Below are 17,771 nucleotides of genomic sequence, written 5' to 3' on the forward strand. Positions count from 1 at the left end.
CTTTTCAGGCAAAATCGTTAAGCCCAAATTTCATAAGCTTTACTTTGGCAGGGTAATGTGAGGGAAAGTGGAAAAGCAGACAGGCACGTTCCTCCTTCCTGTGTTCCCTGCATAAAGCATTATGTCATGCAAGGCACTGGTTTATGGAGTCCCCAGCAGGGATGCTGGGTGTCCTGGAGTCACCACTGCTTGTCCCATTGCTGCTTCTCCTTACTTCAACGAGCTGCTCTGCAAGACTTTTGTGCTGTTGTCTTCTTTTTTTTTTTTTTCTAATTTTAAAATTATGTAGTGTTTTTTTCACAGACATTTCATGCTTCTTGTAAGGGCAGCAGAGCTCCTGTGGGGATGCAGACTCTGCAGTGCTGTTCCTGTGTCCAGGCCCAAATCTCCTCCTAAGCAAGGTCCAGATGTTTGTTCTGCAGGGGAGTGCACTGTCCAGGTGTGAAAGGGTTTGTAACTGGTTTTCCTGGAGGTTTTCCTGGAGCTGTCTTAGAACCTGTCTAGTTACTGAATGAGAACTGGCGTGTTTTGTTCAAGCCAGCCGGACTCCCTCTGGAGCTGCCATGCAGGCTGAGCTGCAATAGTCTCCTGCTGATGTCCCGAAATAGTGACCCTGGCACTGTCCCCAGCTGGAGGCAGCGGTTGTCTCACATCATGGGACAGTGGTGTTCAGAAAAATCCCCTTAAATGGTGTTTAGGAGACCAGATCTCCTCTGTCCCTGTTCTCCCCCCACTTCCTCATCTGAAGAACCCCGTTTGAACCCGGGCAGCCCCTCGGGAGGCTAACGGGAGGAACTTTGTCGAAGCAGCAGGGCAGGGACATTAATGCGCGACCCTGTGGCAGGGCAACGCCTGCAGACCCGGAAGCATCCTCACCTCCAGGCAGCAGCCCCGAGGGCTTGGAGAAATCCCTGCTTGCGTAAGCACTAATTAGCGCTGCTGAAGGACTCCTAATGTCATCGAGCAACTGTTTGGGGTAGTGGGGACAGCGTAGGTCCTGTTGATACAATAGGTATGCATAATCACAGAGTGGGCATGCCCAAAAAGCACACTTAAAACTCTGAGTGTTTCTAGAATATCTAATCTGGAGTTTAGGTTGTGTTCTTTACTTTGCACTGTTAAACCTGCTAGGCTCCATCCAGTGACTCAGCAGGTACTTTGCCATTTGTCTGCAGGGAAATGCAGCAACAGCCTGTTTGCTACAGCCCTGCTGCCAGTTTATTTTTTGTGCTATTTCAACAGCTCAAGCCAACATTCCAGATCACATTTATTTGGGTGATAAAGTCATTTGCTGTATTCTGAACACCTGAAACAAGGAAGGTTTTGTGTCTTCTCAGTGCTCAGTTCCAGTCTTTCTCCCAGCTGGCACTGGGGATGGGGAGTCTGTGGGGCAGCTTCTCAATGCTTTTAAGAACTGAAATGTTATTTCTGCTCCAGCATTCATATGCTGTAACCCAGAAGCCCAGACCCTCGCTCCCCCCAGATTAGACATGCTTGCTTTGAGATGTCCCTGCATCTGCAGTCGTCAGAGGGAATCTCTGGAAGCAGGGAGCATACGTGACTCGTGACTCATTTCGGACGTGTGTGAATGCGGCTGTGCTCAAAGACACGGTGACACGTGCCCTGAAGCACTGGGAGCAGAATGAATGACAAGAAAACCATTTCTCTCTGTTATATGTAACAGGTATAATTCGCGCCATTTTTTTGCATTATATATATATAATATTAAATAGTTGTTAGGATGTACCTTTTGGCATTAGAAGCCCCCCTTCTCAGGCAAAACTAAGTGTGTGTTGAAACCTGATTTACAAGCAAGGGGATGTGGCTCGCCAGGAGATGGGCCTTATCTGAAGCGATATGGAGACACCCAGGCGCTGATCATCGCACGAACGACCCGAGATGGACATCAGGAACATCCCCCCGGGCCCATACATATGAATACTCTGTTCCCGTAAATTTCATCAAGAGTTTCCGACACCAGACTTTGAATTTCTCTGCCTTGTCGCAGAGAAGGAAATCTCATCAACTTATGGGACTTTGAATGAAACAAAGGACTGAATGCCGAAATCCTGGCTTCAGGCAAAATTTTCCCTATAAAAATCGCTTGTACCAGGATGGTGGTGTGGGAGCATAGAGTGAAATCTCTGCTGAGGCTGATCTCTGTGTCTTGCACCCAGCGCCGATCCCGGGCTCGGCACTGTCCTTTTCCTTGTGGCTGGCTAAGTTAGATCTCTATTGCTAAAATAAATTCCTTTTATTTTTTTAATTTGGCTGGATCATTTTTCATTTATAACAATCTTGGTGACCCCGATGTGATCTGGTTTGGGGTATCCAGGGGGTTCCCTATCCTCGATCCGGGTGGCGCCTCGCTGAGTTCAGCGGCCGGACGGGGAGGAGGAATCCCATGGAACCAACCGGATTACGAAAAGCCGCAAAAGCCACAGAAAGGAAAAAAAAGGTGGGCCCAGAGCTCTTGGAATTCGGAGCCTAAGTCTCCGAGGCTGCAGCAGAAATTTTTCACTCATAAAATCAACGTGCACGAAGAATCCACATGGGAAAAGGAGCCATAAGTATCGCGTGGTTGAGTGAGGCGTGAGTGGGTGTGCGTGTGAGATGTGACTTCATCACGGGGTGAGAGCGGATCCCAATAAACCGCAGTTTCACTATCCCACGAGGGAAGTGTCGGCAACGGGGGAAGCGATAGAACTCAGGTACACTCACAACACGCATATGACCTGAAACTTGGGGGAGTTATGGGGATCCACTCAGGGACAGGCCGGGGGAGGGAAGGTACATTCTCGTGGATTCGAGAAATTGGTAAACCTCACCGACTTCTGGACTCGGGGAGTCCAGGGAAACAGGTAAAAGAGAGCTCACCCTTCTTCCAACTGAAAACCCACAGAGCGGTTCACTATGCGGCTACTAAGTTGGCAAGGCTTACCTTGGTCGGGGAGAGACCGGTTTAAACATTTGGTAAGACTCGGTCCGGGACAGGACTAGAGTTAAGATGCGGTCCGGGACAGGACTGGAGTATACATTTAGCATGTGATTAACTGACTTCTTGGAACGGCTTACGGACACCGACTCGGAAACACGGTAAGGAAAAACTTCAAACATGGGATAAAGGAACAGTAAAGTCCAGGGGAGAACTCAAGAGAAGAGTTCTAAATCCTGAAAGGGTAAGAACTTAAAATCAGGGAAAAATAAATCGTGAGGAGGGAGGATGGGTTGCCCGAGGCTCCGAAGGAGGGTCCCCTGGGCTGGATGTTGGAGCGCTGGGAGGGCTGCTCCTTGGGGCGGGGGAGGTCCGGAGAGGAGATGATGCACTACTGTGTAGAGGTATGGGGAAACTGGGAAGTTGGAGGGTTCCTATACTGGCCCATTTTTGGTACCTTTGAGGGTGGGTTTTGCCAAGCACTCTCTGAGCACTTGTACGAAGAAGGGGAGTGGGATGATGAAGGGGTGGGGTATGCCAGGCTGTGGGAATATGCTAGTGTGCGGCTGTTCCCTATTAAGACCTCTGGCAGCAAGGTAAGTTCAGGTAAAACTTGGGAACCCCTGGAAAACCTACCACCCGCATACCAAGTTCCTGCATCACAAGCACAGGTCCCGGCCGCCCCACCAACAGCACCTCCAGCTCAGTCTGCATCGCCACCTAATGCCCAAATACTGGCTGCAGACGCACCGGGACCTTCTCAACCCCCCTCCCCACACAACACGGGGACACACACACACAGCCGCTTCACATTGGGGAAAACTCATCTCCTCCCGCCAGTAGAACTCGGCGTAAAGCAAGGAGAGAAAATACGGAGGATAGTGATGATGAAAGGGACAGACCTAATCTATACCCTTTAAGGGAAGTCCCAACCGCCCCCGGAGTCATCGGATTTGTAAACGTTCCCATCAATACGGGGGATGTAAGGGCTTTTAAAAGGGAGATGGGGAAACTAACAGATGACCCGTTGGGGGTGGTGGAGAGGTTGGACGAATTCTTAGGAAATAGTATATACTCATACGATGATATCTCAGCCATATTAAGATCCTTGTTTAATGCAGAGGAACGAGATATGATAAGGCAGGCTGCCATCAAGGATTGGGAATTCAGAAACCCCCAGGGAGGGAGCGGGGCGGAGAAGTGGCCAGAACAAAGACCATCACGGAACGCTCAGGCGGAGGAGGATCGGGCCAAAATGATCGGACTAAGAAACATGGTAATACAAGGTATCTGGGGAGCAGTCCCCAAAAGACAAAATATTAGTAAAGCACTAGGGGACCTACACAAAAGAAGGACAAACAGGTAAGTGCCCCTGAATACTTTTACTGTAAAAAAAAAAAAAAAAAAAAAAGGACACCTCAAGAGGGACTGTAAAAAAAGGATGAAAGTTGAAATGATTTTTCAGGAGGATTAGAGGTGTCAGGGGCTCTATAATTTGGGGTCACGAACATCTGGAGAGCTCTTGATAAAATTAAAGGTTGGACCCCAAAAGCAGGAGTTGATTTTTTTGGTTGATTCAGGAGCAGAATGAACCACAGTCTGGCAACTACTTCCCAGGTGCACAAAAGGTAAGGATTCTATGACCGTAATTGGGGCAAAAGGGGAACCCTTTCAAGTCCCTGTCTTGAGAGATGTAGAAATAGAATCTGAGAATAAAATCTGTGTGGGGGAACAACTTAGCCGACAAAGAGGCAAAAAGTGCAGCTCTGTTAAAGGTAAGTATCCCGGAGGTTGAAAGGGAGGAAACCCAGGAACCGCCCCCCCAACCCTCCAAAAAGGAGATAGAAGATTATCAGAAGATTGGGGGGCGTCTGGAAAGAGGTAAGTGGAAGTTGCCAGACGGGAGGGAATTCTTATTGAAAGAATACACTAGGAAGATTCTAAGGAGATTGCCCCAACAAACACACTGGGGGGCCCAAGCACTAGCCAAGCAATTCCTGAGATTCTTTGGCTATAAAGGGATATATGAACTGACTAAGTAAGAGGTACAGGGGTGCATAATATAAAAAAAAGAAAAAAAAAAAGTGCAAACTCCTGGAAATTAACACCGAGGAGTCGCCCAGCAGCTTACTGACCTTTTAAAAGAATCCAGGTAGATTTCACTGATCTACCTAAGGTCGGGAGATGCAAATTTTTACTAGTCATAGTAGACAAACTAACCCACTGGGTGGAGGCTTTTCCAAGCTCCAGGGCTACAGCCCAGACAGTATCAAGGTTCTTATTAGAAGAAATTATACCTCGATACGGGTTAGCAAGCTACATTGATTCGGACCAAGGAACACATTTTACTTCAAAAATTATTAAACAATTAGCAGATACCTTAGGTATCAGATGGGATTATCACACCCCGTGGCACCCTCAGAGTTCTGAGCAAGTGGAAAGGATGAATCAAACATTAAAGGCCCAACTAGCCAAACTAATGTTAGGAACAAAAATGTCATGGATAAAATGTCTCCCATTAGCCTTATTAAAACATAAGAACTATGCCTCATTCCGAAACGGGGCTTTCACCTTTTGAAATGTTATATGGGATGCCTTATACTCATAGTATGCCTGTAGGGCATCCGAAATTAGAGGATGGGCAAATACAACCATACCTGATAACATTAAATAAGAATCTCGAGGAATTGCGAAAGCAGGGTGTAATCATGCAGCACAGCCCCCTTGGCTTCTCAATACATAAGATACAGCCTGGGGACAGGGTTCTCATAAAAACATGGAAGGAAGTTCCACTATCCTCTCATTGGAAGGGACCCTATATCGTTCTTTCAACTACAGACACTGCTATATGCACTACAGAGAAGGGGTGGACACACGCGTCAAGGGTGAAGAAAATTGACCTTCTGGACCGAGCCCCGTAGTGGAAAGTCACCTCCTCCCCCGGCGATTTGAAAATAACTTTGTGCCGGCCTAGTAAATGACCAAGAGTAACTTGGTCAGATGTTCTGTACCAGATTGTAACTGTTACCCCTTTGCATATTTCATTCGCGAATACTGTTATAAGAAGTGGGTTGTTCACTATTGGAGAAGAATAAGACCTAGTGGGCAAAGTGCTGTGTGCAAAGTGCTTTAAACAAGAACAAAACCTGACTAGCTATTTTCTGGTATTGGCCACCAGGCTGAGACTGATTCAATTGGATTCAATAATTTGGTTTCGTCTATATCAGAATGGATTGAGGGGGAAATTACAAACAAAAGCTAAAATCATTACTGTTGAGTGCCGTAGGTTGAACAAGGTACCCTGCAGTGCAGATCCTCTTGAATTACGCTGGTGGGGCACCTTTGAGCGAAGGTATGCAGCTCGGTCTTGGTATGAAACCACTGACAAAGATTCCTGCTGCCAAGAAGATGGTCTACCCTGCCGCTGGAGGCACCTCAGTGGGCGCAGGGAACGGCAGAGGAATCCTAGCAGTGGGAGTAATCCTGATGAGCCTGAGTCTAGCCACATGCCTCAGTAACCTTCCTAACCCTGAAACAGGGGAATCCGGTGGCAGGTACTCAGGAGGCCCAGTGCCCCTGACCCCATGGAACTGCAGTAAGGGTAAGCCTAATAAACCTTGTTCTAAAATTAACACTCAACAGGGGGCATATAAATTCAAAGAAAAATTAAAATACCTCGAAAATGGACAGTCAGCACATAAATTGCACCGAAGGAGCCCAGGGGAAATTTCCATCCCAGCCTGTAGCAAATGTAATCGTACTGTATGGATTGGTGGGAAGCAAGAGTCAATTTTTGCTGCTTACTTTCAAGGTAATTCACTGTGTTATAACCCTGATGAACTAGGTATGTGTGTGATGGGGGGAAAAACCTACTGAGTGGGAAAGATTGAAAATTCTAAGTGAGCAATATGACCAATTGGAAAAACAATACACAAAATGGGGATTACCTGCTTCAGATCAGAATCTATTTGTGGATCTGATGCAGGAAATTGCCACGGAACTAAGGTTGTCGAATTGCTGGATCTGTGGGAGGGCTAAAATCTGCTGGAAAATGGCCTTGGAAGGGCGAGGGTTTGACTCCTGAACAGCTGCTAAAGTGGAAGGCCGACTGGACCCAAAAAATAATTCAAAGACCAGAGGGGTGGGTACTGGATAAACGGGTAATTGGAACTTTCTGTCTCAGCAGAGAAAGTAGAGATTACTCAGAAGTTGGAGGCTCTGTAACCATAAGATAAAATAAAAACTATAGAAACTAGTAGAAATAATAAGTAGGGCGCAAATTAATGGGTTAATATAAAAGGTGGGGGATTATTATATGTAACAGGTATAATTCGCGCCATTTTTTTGCATTATATATATATAATATTAAATAGTTGTTAGGATGTACCTTTTGGCATTAGAAGCCCCCCTTCTCAGGCAAAACTAAGTGTGTGTTGAAACCTGATTTACAAGCAAGGGGATGTGGCTCGCCAGGAGATGGGCCTTATCTGAAGCGATATGGAGACACCCAGGCGCTGATCATCGCACGAACGACCCGAGATGGACATCAGGAACATCCCCCCGGGCCCATACATATGAATACTCTGTTCCCGTAAATTTCATCAAGAGTTTCCGACACCAGACTTTGAATTTCTCTGCCTTGTCGCAGAGAAGGAAATCTCATCAATTTATGGGACTTTGAATGAAACAAAGGACTGAATGCCGAAATCCTGGCTTCAGGCAAAATTTTCCCTATAAAAATCGCTTGTACCAGGATGGTGGTGTGGGGACACAGAGTGAAATCTCTGCTGAGGCTGATCTCTGTGTCTTGCACCCAGCGCCGATCCCGGGCTCGGCACTGTCCTTTTCCTTGTGGCTGGCTAAGTTAGATCTCTATTGCTAAAATAAATTCCTTTTATTTTTTTAATTTGGCTGGATCATTTTTCATTTATAACATCTCCCTGACTGAATTCCAGCATGGATCTCATTTGTGTAGCTGCCCCTTGCAGAGGCTCATGAGTGCCCCAGCTTCACCATCAAAACCTTTCTGAAAATTTCAGCTCTGAAGAGAAATTGTCAGTAACACAGGCTGTGGGGTCAGGGGCAGCAGCAGAGCTGGTACACTCGCAGAGGAAAGTCACTGCCCAGCAGCAGGACAATCGATCACAGGCAAAGGCTTCACTGTCAGTCATTAGCATTTGTTTTGAATTGGTGAAACAGGAATTGACACACTCCTCAGCAGATGGGTCGGGAGACTTTGCATTCAGGGAGCTGTCACCCACGTGCAGGAAGCAGGGAGACACCTGGGTCCCAGGAGGCTAAGTCTGCTGCCCAGAGTATTTTTCTGAGGACTCACAAGCTGTTGTTTGCCTGCAGCAGAGCAGTGGAGACCACACTTGGTTCTACTCTGGAGTGCCTTTTCTGTGAGGTCGTGTGTGAAGGGGTCCTCTGAGGCAGGCACAGGCAAGTTCTCCAAGCACTACTCTGCCAAAATTTGGCGGGGGAGGAGGGGCTTGGTTTTGCTGTGTTACTCGTGAGGAGAGGCTGTGCTTGCCCTGAGGTTCAGCAGGGTCAGCCCCAAATCTTTGCATCCCAGTGTGGAGAGTTTTGTAGACGACTGGCTAAGGGTTAAAGGACACGATACAGTTCAGTTAGTTAAGAGGGGCTGAGGCCTCAAGGCTATTGTGCCCTTGAAGGTTGCTGTGCTGATATTAGGCAGCTTTTAGGCAATAATAAAATGTGTAACCAGAATGTAAGGGTAGAAAAACAAAGCTACATCAATCACAGGAATGAGGAGCATGCAAACTGGAAAGTCCCGAGGGGTGGAGATGGCCTTTGCAGAATAAACCAATAAGGAGCTTAGCTTTTGCAATATGCATGAACTTCATTATTATAGTTATAAATGTATTCACATATTTTGAATAAATGAGGCTTGTCGAACATCATCGGATGTGCTCGTCTCCCGTCTTTTCCACATTGCACCTGCCTCAGCATGCTGGGACAAGACAGCTCTGGCTGTGTTTGCACTGTCAGAATGAACCACTGTGGTTGACATTCTCCTGCTCAGTGCTTTGGTCCAGGATGAGTGAGAAGGAGCCTGAGGTGCCAGTGAGCTACACTTTGAATGAGGCATGTACAGAGGAGAGCAGCCAACCTGTGCTCCTTGCTTTTATTGATGTGCATTGAGGGGTTTGTTTCTGACAGAGGCTTCTCTGGGCTGCAGGCGCTCATCAGGATGATTTTCAGCTCCTCCCATGTGGAAAATGTTGGCCTTAGTAATCTCACAGACAAGCAAATAGTTTCAGTTTGCCCATTTCCAAATGGCTCGGTTTGAGCAGAGCAGGTATGTGGAGGAGATGGGTTGTGAATAACTCTGCTTTCCAGATGGTCCAATTCATCCAGGTCACTCCATGTGGATTATGAAAGAGATAAATGGGAATGCACTGTCTATACATCACATCAACAACAGGGTATATGCAGTTACAAGGAGCAGGGCTCAGGTCTGGGCATTTTAATTGCCATTCCAAGGAACTCTGTTTAATGTTTTCCCTGTTTGGAAGAAGTATGGCCAAATACCACCCATATTCAGGAAGGGTTTGATTTGGGTTAAAAGTGGTACATGGAAAAAGCTCTCGGGGTTGTTCTGCCTGTCCTGATGCAAAGGGAATGAGGGGTTTGCTCTATTCAGCCTTCCAATATAAAGACCTGAAATTTAAAGAGCATTCATTTACTTGAATAAAGGAACTGAATGGTGCAAGAACAATTGGCTAACTGGTATCCATGAATACCTTTGAGCCAGGAATGGAATGTCTCTGTCAGCAGGGTGGAACTCCAGGACTTTCAGCTGCTTTCTGGAGCTCTAGGAGCTCTTCACTAGCAGCCTCTGGAGCTTCAGCATGAAACCCTTATCAGTGGTTTGTGAGAAGAGTGACTGGGCCTGATTCAGTCAAGTCCCTTCCAGAGCTTATTTATGTATCATTGGGATTTTTATACATTTCTCATGAGAGATCTTACACATACGAGCAGGGCACCTGACTGCCCAAGCAGTGAATGAAGGAGCCAGAAGATACTAGCGCAGGCCAAAGAGTTGGGACTGTCTGGGAAAGGTTTGAGAGCTGTCCCCCCACCTCCCTGTGTGTCTGTAGATGTCCTGCATTGCCCTGGGGGCTGACTGTGCTGACCTGGCACTGCTTCTGGAAGCACCTCCCTTGGCTAGGGATGGTCAGGCCTTGTGGGCAGCCCCATGTGCTGTGGTGTTGCAGGAGATGGGGTCATGATCCTGCTGTTTCTGCCTGACACTGCACAGCCACGCAGCCAAGCCACAATCGTGGGACATTGGGAAGCAGACCTGATTCCCAGCCACTGGGCAGGTATGGGCGCCTGGGAGCACCACAGGCCCTGTGCTGCCTTCAGCTGACGGAGGTGACAAACAGTGCTCGGCGCAGGGCCTGGCACTGGACACTGCCGTCCCCACCAGGGACGTGTGTGCAGGAGCCATGAAAGGTGGTTTGGCCTTGGGTCCCAGCTCAAGAAGAGCCACGTCGAGGCTGGAGGGCTCTCACACCCCTGCCCTGGGGTGAACTGGGACCATGCGCTGTGCCAGACCAGTGACTGAAACCGGGAGTGCAAGGCGTTTTTTCTGCACTCCGAATGCCCCCTGCCCACCCCCTGCCAGCTGCAGGGGCCGCAGGGAGCGGAGCGGGCGGTCAGCGGCGAGGCCGCGTCCCTGAAAGGATGCCCCTGACCCCTCGGGCAGCAATGGCAACCGTGCGCGCCTCCGGGAAGATCACGGCGCTGGGTGGGAGGCGGCTGATGTCAGCGTAATGGACCCGTATCTGTGGCAACCGGATAAATAAATAAATAAGGCGCGTATGCCGGAGCAGGAGGCGCACAAGCCGCTGCGCTCCTCAGCAGGGCCCGGCTGAATATCCCTTAAGCGGCTTAGCAGCCGCGCTCCCGTTTGTTACCTGCGCGTCTCCGTGCCCGCCGGCTGCCTCAGAGCGTCCGGCCCCTCAGCGGGGACCCCGGGAGCCTCCCCTTCTCTTCATCCCTCCCTCCCTCCCTCCTCCTCCTCCCTCCCCGGTACTGGCAGTGGTTTGCTCCGAGCATCAGAGCTCGATGCGAAGCCGCTGCCGGGCGGTGAATTTCGGCGGTGCCGCGCAAGGCCGGAGGCGGCTGCCCCCATCCCCGGGGCGGGTCCGGCCGCAGGCAGGTGTTTGAGTGCCCAGCCCGGCCCGCAGCACCGAGCCATGTCGGGAGCGCTGTAGCCGAGCCGGAGATGGATGGTGTCAGCAGCAACAGGAACATGTCTTACAGTAGATGGAGTTACAACAGGTATCGTATGTCTTTTTTATTGTTGTTGGTTTTTTTCCCCTTTTTTCTTTTTCTTTTTCTTTTTCTTTTTCTTTTTCTTTTTCTTTTTCTTTTTCTTTTTCTTTTTCTTTTTCTTTTTCTTTTTCTTTTTCTTTTTCTTTTTTTCCTTCCTGATATTGTAAAACCATCACGCTGTTTATATAAACAGAGATGGGGAGCCCTCTTCAGGGAAGGAAAACCCTTTACTGATGTTGCTTTTCCAGTCTTGGGACACCCTACGTTTCCATTAACTCCAGCAGCGGCGTTTGATGATATTTAGCAGGTGTTTGTTTGGAAACCAGGGTGGGAATTTTCTGGGGTGGCCAGACTAGGCGTGCTCCCAGCCCTGAATGCAAATGTTTCCCAGGCTCTCTCCTCTGAGCAGGGCCCAGACTTCTGAAAGGTGATCTGTAGGAGCTGCTGCTCAAAGCTTTCAACAAATATAAACTAAAGCTTGGGAAATGGAGGTGGCAGGGAGCCAGGATATGGCTAAAGAGTGATGCTTTCAAGTAAGCACTGTGTGCAGCCTGGGTACCACAGAGCTGAGAGGGCTGAATTTGGGAATATTTCAAATTTGAATTTGAAATACTCCCACTGTGTTTCAAACCAGCATGTATGCTTTTCTTCTTCCTGGAAACAAATTTATTGTAGCATTAGTTTTGTTTTATGTGATTCGTGGTTGTGACTGACAGGTTCTTCAAGCCTGGATCAAGAAAAAAGAAAAAGGTACAAATTTCATACTCTTTTTATTTTCTTTCTTTCTTTTTTTTTTAATTTTTTTTATTTTTGTCTGTGTAAATGTTACACCTGAAATGCTAAGCATAAGCAGTGTTAGCACCTCACTGAATCACCACCACAAGCCACCACGATATTCTGGAGAAATAGCCCTTGGAAGTGGTTTTCAGTGGTTAACCAGGTATTCAGCATTGCCCACGCTTCCTGGATGTGTGGGTATGTATGTTTTATATGTGCATCTAGAGAGTTTCACTCATTTTTGGTGCATTCCCGCTGCCTCAGCAGTAAAAATACAGATACAGTAGTGCCAATGGAACAATATTTTCTTTAAAAAGAAGGTGTATGTGTTTATGTGTATGTAATACTGAGTTATACAACAAGCTGTTATTATATGCGTGCATTGTCCCGTGCAGAGGATCTTTTCCATCTGATGGCACATCCTTAAAGAGCAGCAGTGAGACCCTGAAGAGCTCAGTCTATCCCATGTAGCCCAAGTTTACAGCAGCTTCAATATTCTTACCCTACAGTAAACAGCCCAAACATTACACAAAAACTGCTCTTGGAGGTTTTCTCCCAGTGCTATCACGTTGTGATCTAAGCTTATGTATTACTTGCAGTCTATTTCTCCAGTTTTCAGTCTTCCTGACCTTGATGGAGAAGTCACTGATGAGTGTTCATCAGCCTTCACCTGGGAACATTCTGCACTTGTGTGCCCACCCTGCTTGGCTCTCCTACATTGTCTTGGGGCATAGATACAATATTTCAGTGCCCAGGCTGTATTTTGGTTTTCAGATTTGGGGTTTTTTCCTAATAAATCCAGTTTTATTAGATTTGGGGTCAATTTTCAGATTTGGGCCAGTTTTCAGATTTGGGGTTTTTTCCTAATAAATCCAACTGTGTACTATATATATACATATATATATATACATACACATATATATGCACACACATATTTCAGTGCTGTGAGGATGAGGAGTCCTTTGAGGAATCACAGCTTTTACTCATAGTCTTCTTCTGAAAACCAGTGCAGAATTGCTCTCTCAGGCTGAGCCATCCACACCCATCTTGTGCCCAGGTTCCTGGCAGGAGAAGGAGCTAACTCTCTCTTATCCCAAACCCTGGTGGCTGATGTTTGCTTTTGGATCATGTCCCAGCTTTGATTTCGCTCTCCAGTGGCCACTGGAGTCCCAGAGGCTCTTGGGGCGGCAGCTCTGTGGCAAAGACATGTGGGACAGCCCTGTGAACAGCCAAGCACTGTGTGAAGGCCAACGTCTTTTTCTTGGGAAAAAGAACACCTTGGTACTCCTCTTGTGTTGGCATCCATGAATCAGCATTGCAGGAATAGAGGGATAGGGCCAACGGAGATGGTGCTGCCTCCCATAAATGCAATTGCACCCATAATTTAAAAAAAACACAGGTATCATCTATGAAATTAAACTAATTAAACAAAGGGTTTGGCCTTTGGACTCTGTAAGATGCATGCAGGGATTTTTTCCCCATGGAAAGGAGGGGAGTTGCTGTGTCCCTTCTAATTGGCCACACGTGTGTGCAGCTGGCAGGTATTTTTCTAATGGGCTTTATTTGACATTTGTTGTGTGTCAGCATTTGGCCCTGTGATTGTGGTATTCCCTTAGGCTTGCTGCCCAGGATATCCACAGGCTGTTCCTGCAGATAATTTGTGCAATCCAGAGCAAATCCAATCACTTGACTATGAAACTCAGGGTGAGGGAGCCCTGTTGAGCACAGTTCCCCTCAGCTGCTCTCCTAACCAAGGGGAAACTTCCCCCCACTCCCTCTGCTAGCCTAGACCAGTGTGTGTGTGAGAAAGAAGCAGGTACAATTGGAAAAGGCTCTCAGTGATCAAGTTTGGCATTTCCACACCTGGCTCCAGAAAGCTGGCCTTATCTCGTGCACATCTTTGCTTTCCTCTAATTTTAGTGCTGTTGTAATTCCCTGGTCACTCTGAACACTGCCAGCTGAAAGCACAGGACAGGCAGAAATTTAAACAAAAACTGGGGATATTTTGATGATCCTAGAACACTTGGGAACTCTGGGTTCAGATGGCTAACTTCTAGAGTAAAAAAATCTTCTTTCACCTTCTGCCCTTGGTGACAAGCTGTTTATTGGACAGTTTATATTAATTTTCTGTTTTGCTTCTTTTCTTCTTGAGCATCATGCTACCTGGTCATCATGCCTGTGGTCCCTGGCTGTGCAGAAATGCTCATCTTCCAAGGCAGAGTGAAACTTGTTCCCTTCCAAGCTTTCTGTGTTCAGTGCTGGTGCAGATTTTGGCAGCTGGGCTGGTGGCTATAAGCACTCTTGCTGCCTCCTCCCAGCTTTCTTTGGGAACCATGTAGGCCCTTGCTCTTGGAGAAGCTTGAAACTTCCTTGTGTTGGTGCTGTCTGCAAATAGAGGTGCCAAGTGGAGGTTTTACCCAGTGCTTCTCATCATTCCCAGGTGGAAATGAAAGCTCAGAGGGAAAAAACATTAATATGATAGGAAGGTGAAAATGGGGAACAGTCTTTGGCTGCTATAAGACTGAAGAGCCATTCTCATGAGCTGGAACACCTGAGTCCTTCCTAGTACTCACAGCAGCTGATGACCTGATTGCCAAATGCTTAAACCTCAACAACACAACCCAAATTTGACCACTGAAGGTCAAAATGGTGCTCGTGAAGGCTTGAGGGAGCTCTAATACCATTCATGTTGTTGAATTCAATTGAAAGCACAATTTAGGACAGTGTGCAGAATTCAGTCAATCCATGGGCACAGAAGACCTGTTTGAAATCAAATATATGGGCAAATACTGCAGAATGGGAATCTGCAGTCCACATTTGGAAAAACTGCAAGGAAACAGTGGTTCTCCATGATTTTGCAAGGTTTTTTTCATGAATCAGTGGACTGTGCTTAGCTCTCATGGCTAGTCCAGAAGGATTTCTTCAGAAGCTGAAATTTTGCAGAAGGAACGGGTAACCTTCACATCATACCTATGCATGAAAAAAGATTTTTTTGCAAAAAAAACCAATAAGCCACAGCAAAATACCAGATGTCAAGTCATCCCTCCTTTCTCACATCTCTTCCTGACACCAACACATCCATAGTTTTTCCACCCTTTTCTCTCCTGTTTTGTCTCCAGACTTACTTTCTATTTCTTTCCTGGAGAGCTTCAGTGCAGCCATCCCAAATTCAGTAATCCCCCCATCGTGAATGATAGAAGTTTTATCCAATAGCATTTGGAAGTATATTTTGGGAAACCTACTCTCAGGTTGTTTCAGCTGTTGGAGACAGCTTGAAACTTTTTTCCATTGATCTGTCTCTTTGTTCTATTCTGGATATCAGTGTTGTTTTTTACTTCTTTTTGAAGCTGCTATTTCTGGTTTTGCCTTTTTTTAGCCTGTGTTGAAAAGCTGTGACAGTGCATCTGGGTCACAGAGTTGGAGGGTTTTGATCTTAGATCTTTGCTTTTGAAGGTTTTTAGACTCCTCTGTCTTGATTTTTCTGGGACATGTTTTCATCAATGAGTAAATAGGGCTGTCCTCCAAACTTCATCCAAAAAAGTTATCTTAGAGAAACTTAACTTTCTTTTTCCTTCTCTCCTTTGAAGTAGCATCTGTGAAATCCTGAAGCATGTACAGGTTTGCTGCAGTGAGTGCACTTTAACTATACCAAAGAGCAGCTCCTCTCTATTTGCAGCCAAGACACCCTTCTCTCCTCTGCCTTCTTGTGTCTTCAGGTGTTTCCTCCTGGATGAGGTACCTTTAAAGCTGTAATCACTGGACAAAGAATCTGGGAGGACAAGAGGAGAAAGTTGTTCTACAGGTCAAAAGAGAGGTAGAATCAACCAACCCTCAAGTGGAGCCAGAATAAAACATTCCTATAGCAGATACAGAAATCTTTATAAGTTTATCAGTGTTGTGCATTTAATTTGCTGGTATTAGGTTCTTTGTTTTTCTTTCATAATAAAGCATCTTAATTTCAATAATGTAGGAGAAGCTAGAGTTTGGGAGTGATGTTTCTTTCCTTAAGCCAAGGCACTCGGAATGACCTGAGGTGAGTTCATGTGCATCTTCCTATGCTCAAGGGTGAATGTTTTGTGTTGGTTGGCAGCACGTCCTTGGAGTGTGTGAATCCTCCACAGACTTGTGACAGCCTTGCAGAGAGGTGTGGGAGAGGAAACTTCAACTCCTGCTTCCCTGAAGAAGAAATTTTAAAGCTTCTTAAACAAAAGTAGCCTGAGAATATAATTTAAACCTACTTGGCTCATGTACAGCATGATAATCCTAGTGAATGTAAGGATTTCTTCACTGAAAGAGTTACAAGCACTGGAACAGGCTGCCCAGGGAGCTGGCTGAGTCTCCATCCCTGGAGATATTTAAATGCCATGTTGATGTGGCACTTAAGGACATGGTTTAGTGGTGGACTTGGCAGTGCTGGTTTAATGGTTGGATTTGATCTCCATGGTAATTTCCAACATAAATGATTCTGTGGTTGGTGCTTGGAGCCGTAAAAATCACAGCCAGCAGCTCAGTAGTGAGAGTGAAGGGTAAGTTTTCCAGGGAAAGTCAGTGTTACAGCTGGTCTTTGGTTTATCTGTAGTAATGTTATATATCCAGGTAACATAAGCTAGGAATTTTCAGTAAGAAGGAGAGAATCACTTGAGTCTTAGTTTGCAATAAAAATTGACACAAAATATACACATCTTTTGTCAGTGCAGTTATAGACCTCTGTAAAAGTTCTAAGCTCTCTGCAAAGCTTTGTGCTTAAATCCTGCCTTCAGCTTGTCTCTTGAACCATAAAGACAACTCAAGCATTTCTTCAGGATAGAAGGAGGAATAGGAAACCAACAAAACTGTCTGTGAAGAGTGATGTACCACAAGAAATGGCATGTGATATACCACAAGAAATGCTGCTCTGAATCTCTTATTAGCACTTTTCTCTTCCCTTGCTCTGTGGTCTCATCACACACTCCATGCAAATGCCTTTTGTTACCATGTCTAAAAGACACATTGACTCATTTCTGGTGCTGGAGCATGGGATTGTCACTCTCTGCTGTGCCTGAATCCATGCACTGTGCAGGGAAGATAGAACACTGCAGCTCTGAACTATCAGATATTCTTTGTGCTTTCACTGCAGCTCTCAGTGTTAGATTATATCTTAAAGAAAAATCAACCATGTTGCTCGTGATCTGCATTATCATAAAAAGAAAACCTTTTCTCTCTCCAGTATGTTGTGTTAATGCCACTACTAATGGAAGTCTGAGGAATATTGATCATGGCTGAACACCAACAGAGATGGTTTTCCCCTTCAGAAATGAATCAGGACAGAAGAGCCATCCCAGCTGTTGACACAGTGGGATGTCAATTGAGATGACCAGGCTGAGTTCAGCCAGCAGCCACCTGTGTTTGTAGAAGAGGGATGTTAACCAGTGCCTGGATATATCTGAAATGCTTGAATGCTGAGGTCAAGAGCAGGGGAAGATTCTAGGAGCTTGTATGAAAACAAAGATTGCTCCCAGAGGAGTACAGCTCTTTGAAGAGCAAATTGTCAACAAATCAGCTCAAAATTAATTTCAAAAGTAATTCTTAAGTTCTAATTTGTCTCTAGAAGTATACTACATCGGTGATCAGGCAGGTAAGTCACCTTGCTTGGAAAAAAACAATATTATTTCTTTATGAGCTTGCTGTGTTGTGTGTTTGATTCCTTTTATCCTACTGCTACTGTGGTGTGTTAGGGTCCTATTACTGTGGCAAACTGCCACACTGTGTCAAA

General features: G+C 46.2%; 1 protein-coding gene and 1 long non-coding RNA gene across 5 annotated transcripts in view; one reads left to right on the forward strand and one right to left on the reverse strand.

Moving 5' to 3' along the window:
- The window catches only part of TUB (TUB bipartite transcription factor), a 159,774-nt gene that overhangs the window by 5,355 nt on the left and 136,648 nt on the right, over window positions 1–17,771 (forward strand). For 2 of the 4 annotated variants that reach the window (XM_068194134.1, XM_068194142.1), the window contains exon 1: window positions 11,098–11,248. The exons of 1 other annotated variant lie outside the window; for it this stretch is intronic. In XM_068194134.1, coding sequence (XP_068050235.1) covers window positions 11,193–11,248 — 56 coding nt within the window. In that variant the 5' untranslated portion in view covers window positions 11,098–11,192. Of the gene's footprint in view, window positions 1–11,096; window positions 11,249–17,771 lie in introns of those variants that run through there. One more of the 4 variants, XM_068194132.1, reaches the window with a different exon arrangement.
- LOC137476091 (uncharacterized) lies at window positions 305–8,503 on the reverse strand. Its single transcript, XR_011000244.1, has 2 exons — window positions 7,870–8,503; window positions 305–1,664 (listed from the first exon to the last, which is right to left on the reverse strand). It is a non-coding gene; the product is annotated as an uncharacterized lncRNA (long non-coding RNA).

The sequence above is a fragment of the Anomalospiza imberbis genome, chromosome 6 (assembly GCF_031753505.1).
Source record: "Anomalospiza imberbis isolate Cuckoo-Finch-1a 21T00152 chromosome 6, ASM3175350v1, whole genome shotgun sequence".
NCBI classification, from domain to species: Eukaryota; Metazoa; Chordata; class Aves; order Passeriformes; family Viduidae; genus Anomalospiza; species Anomalospiza imberbis.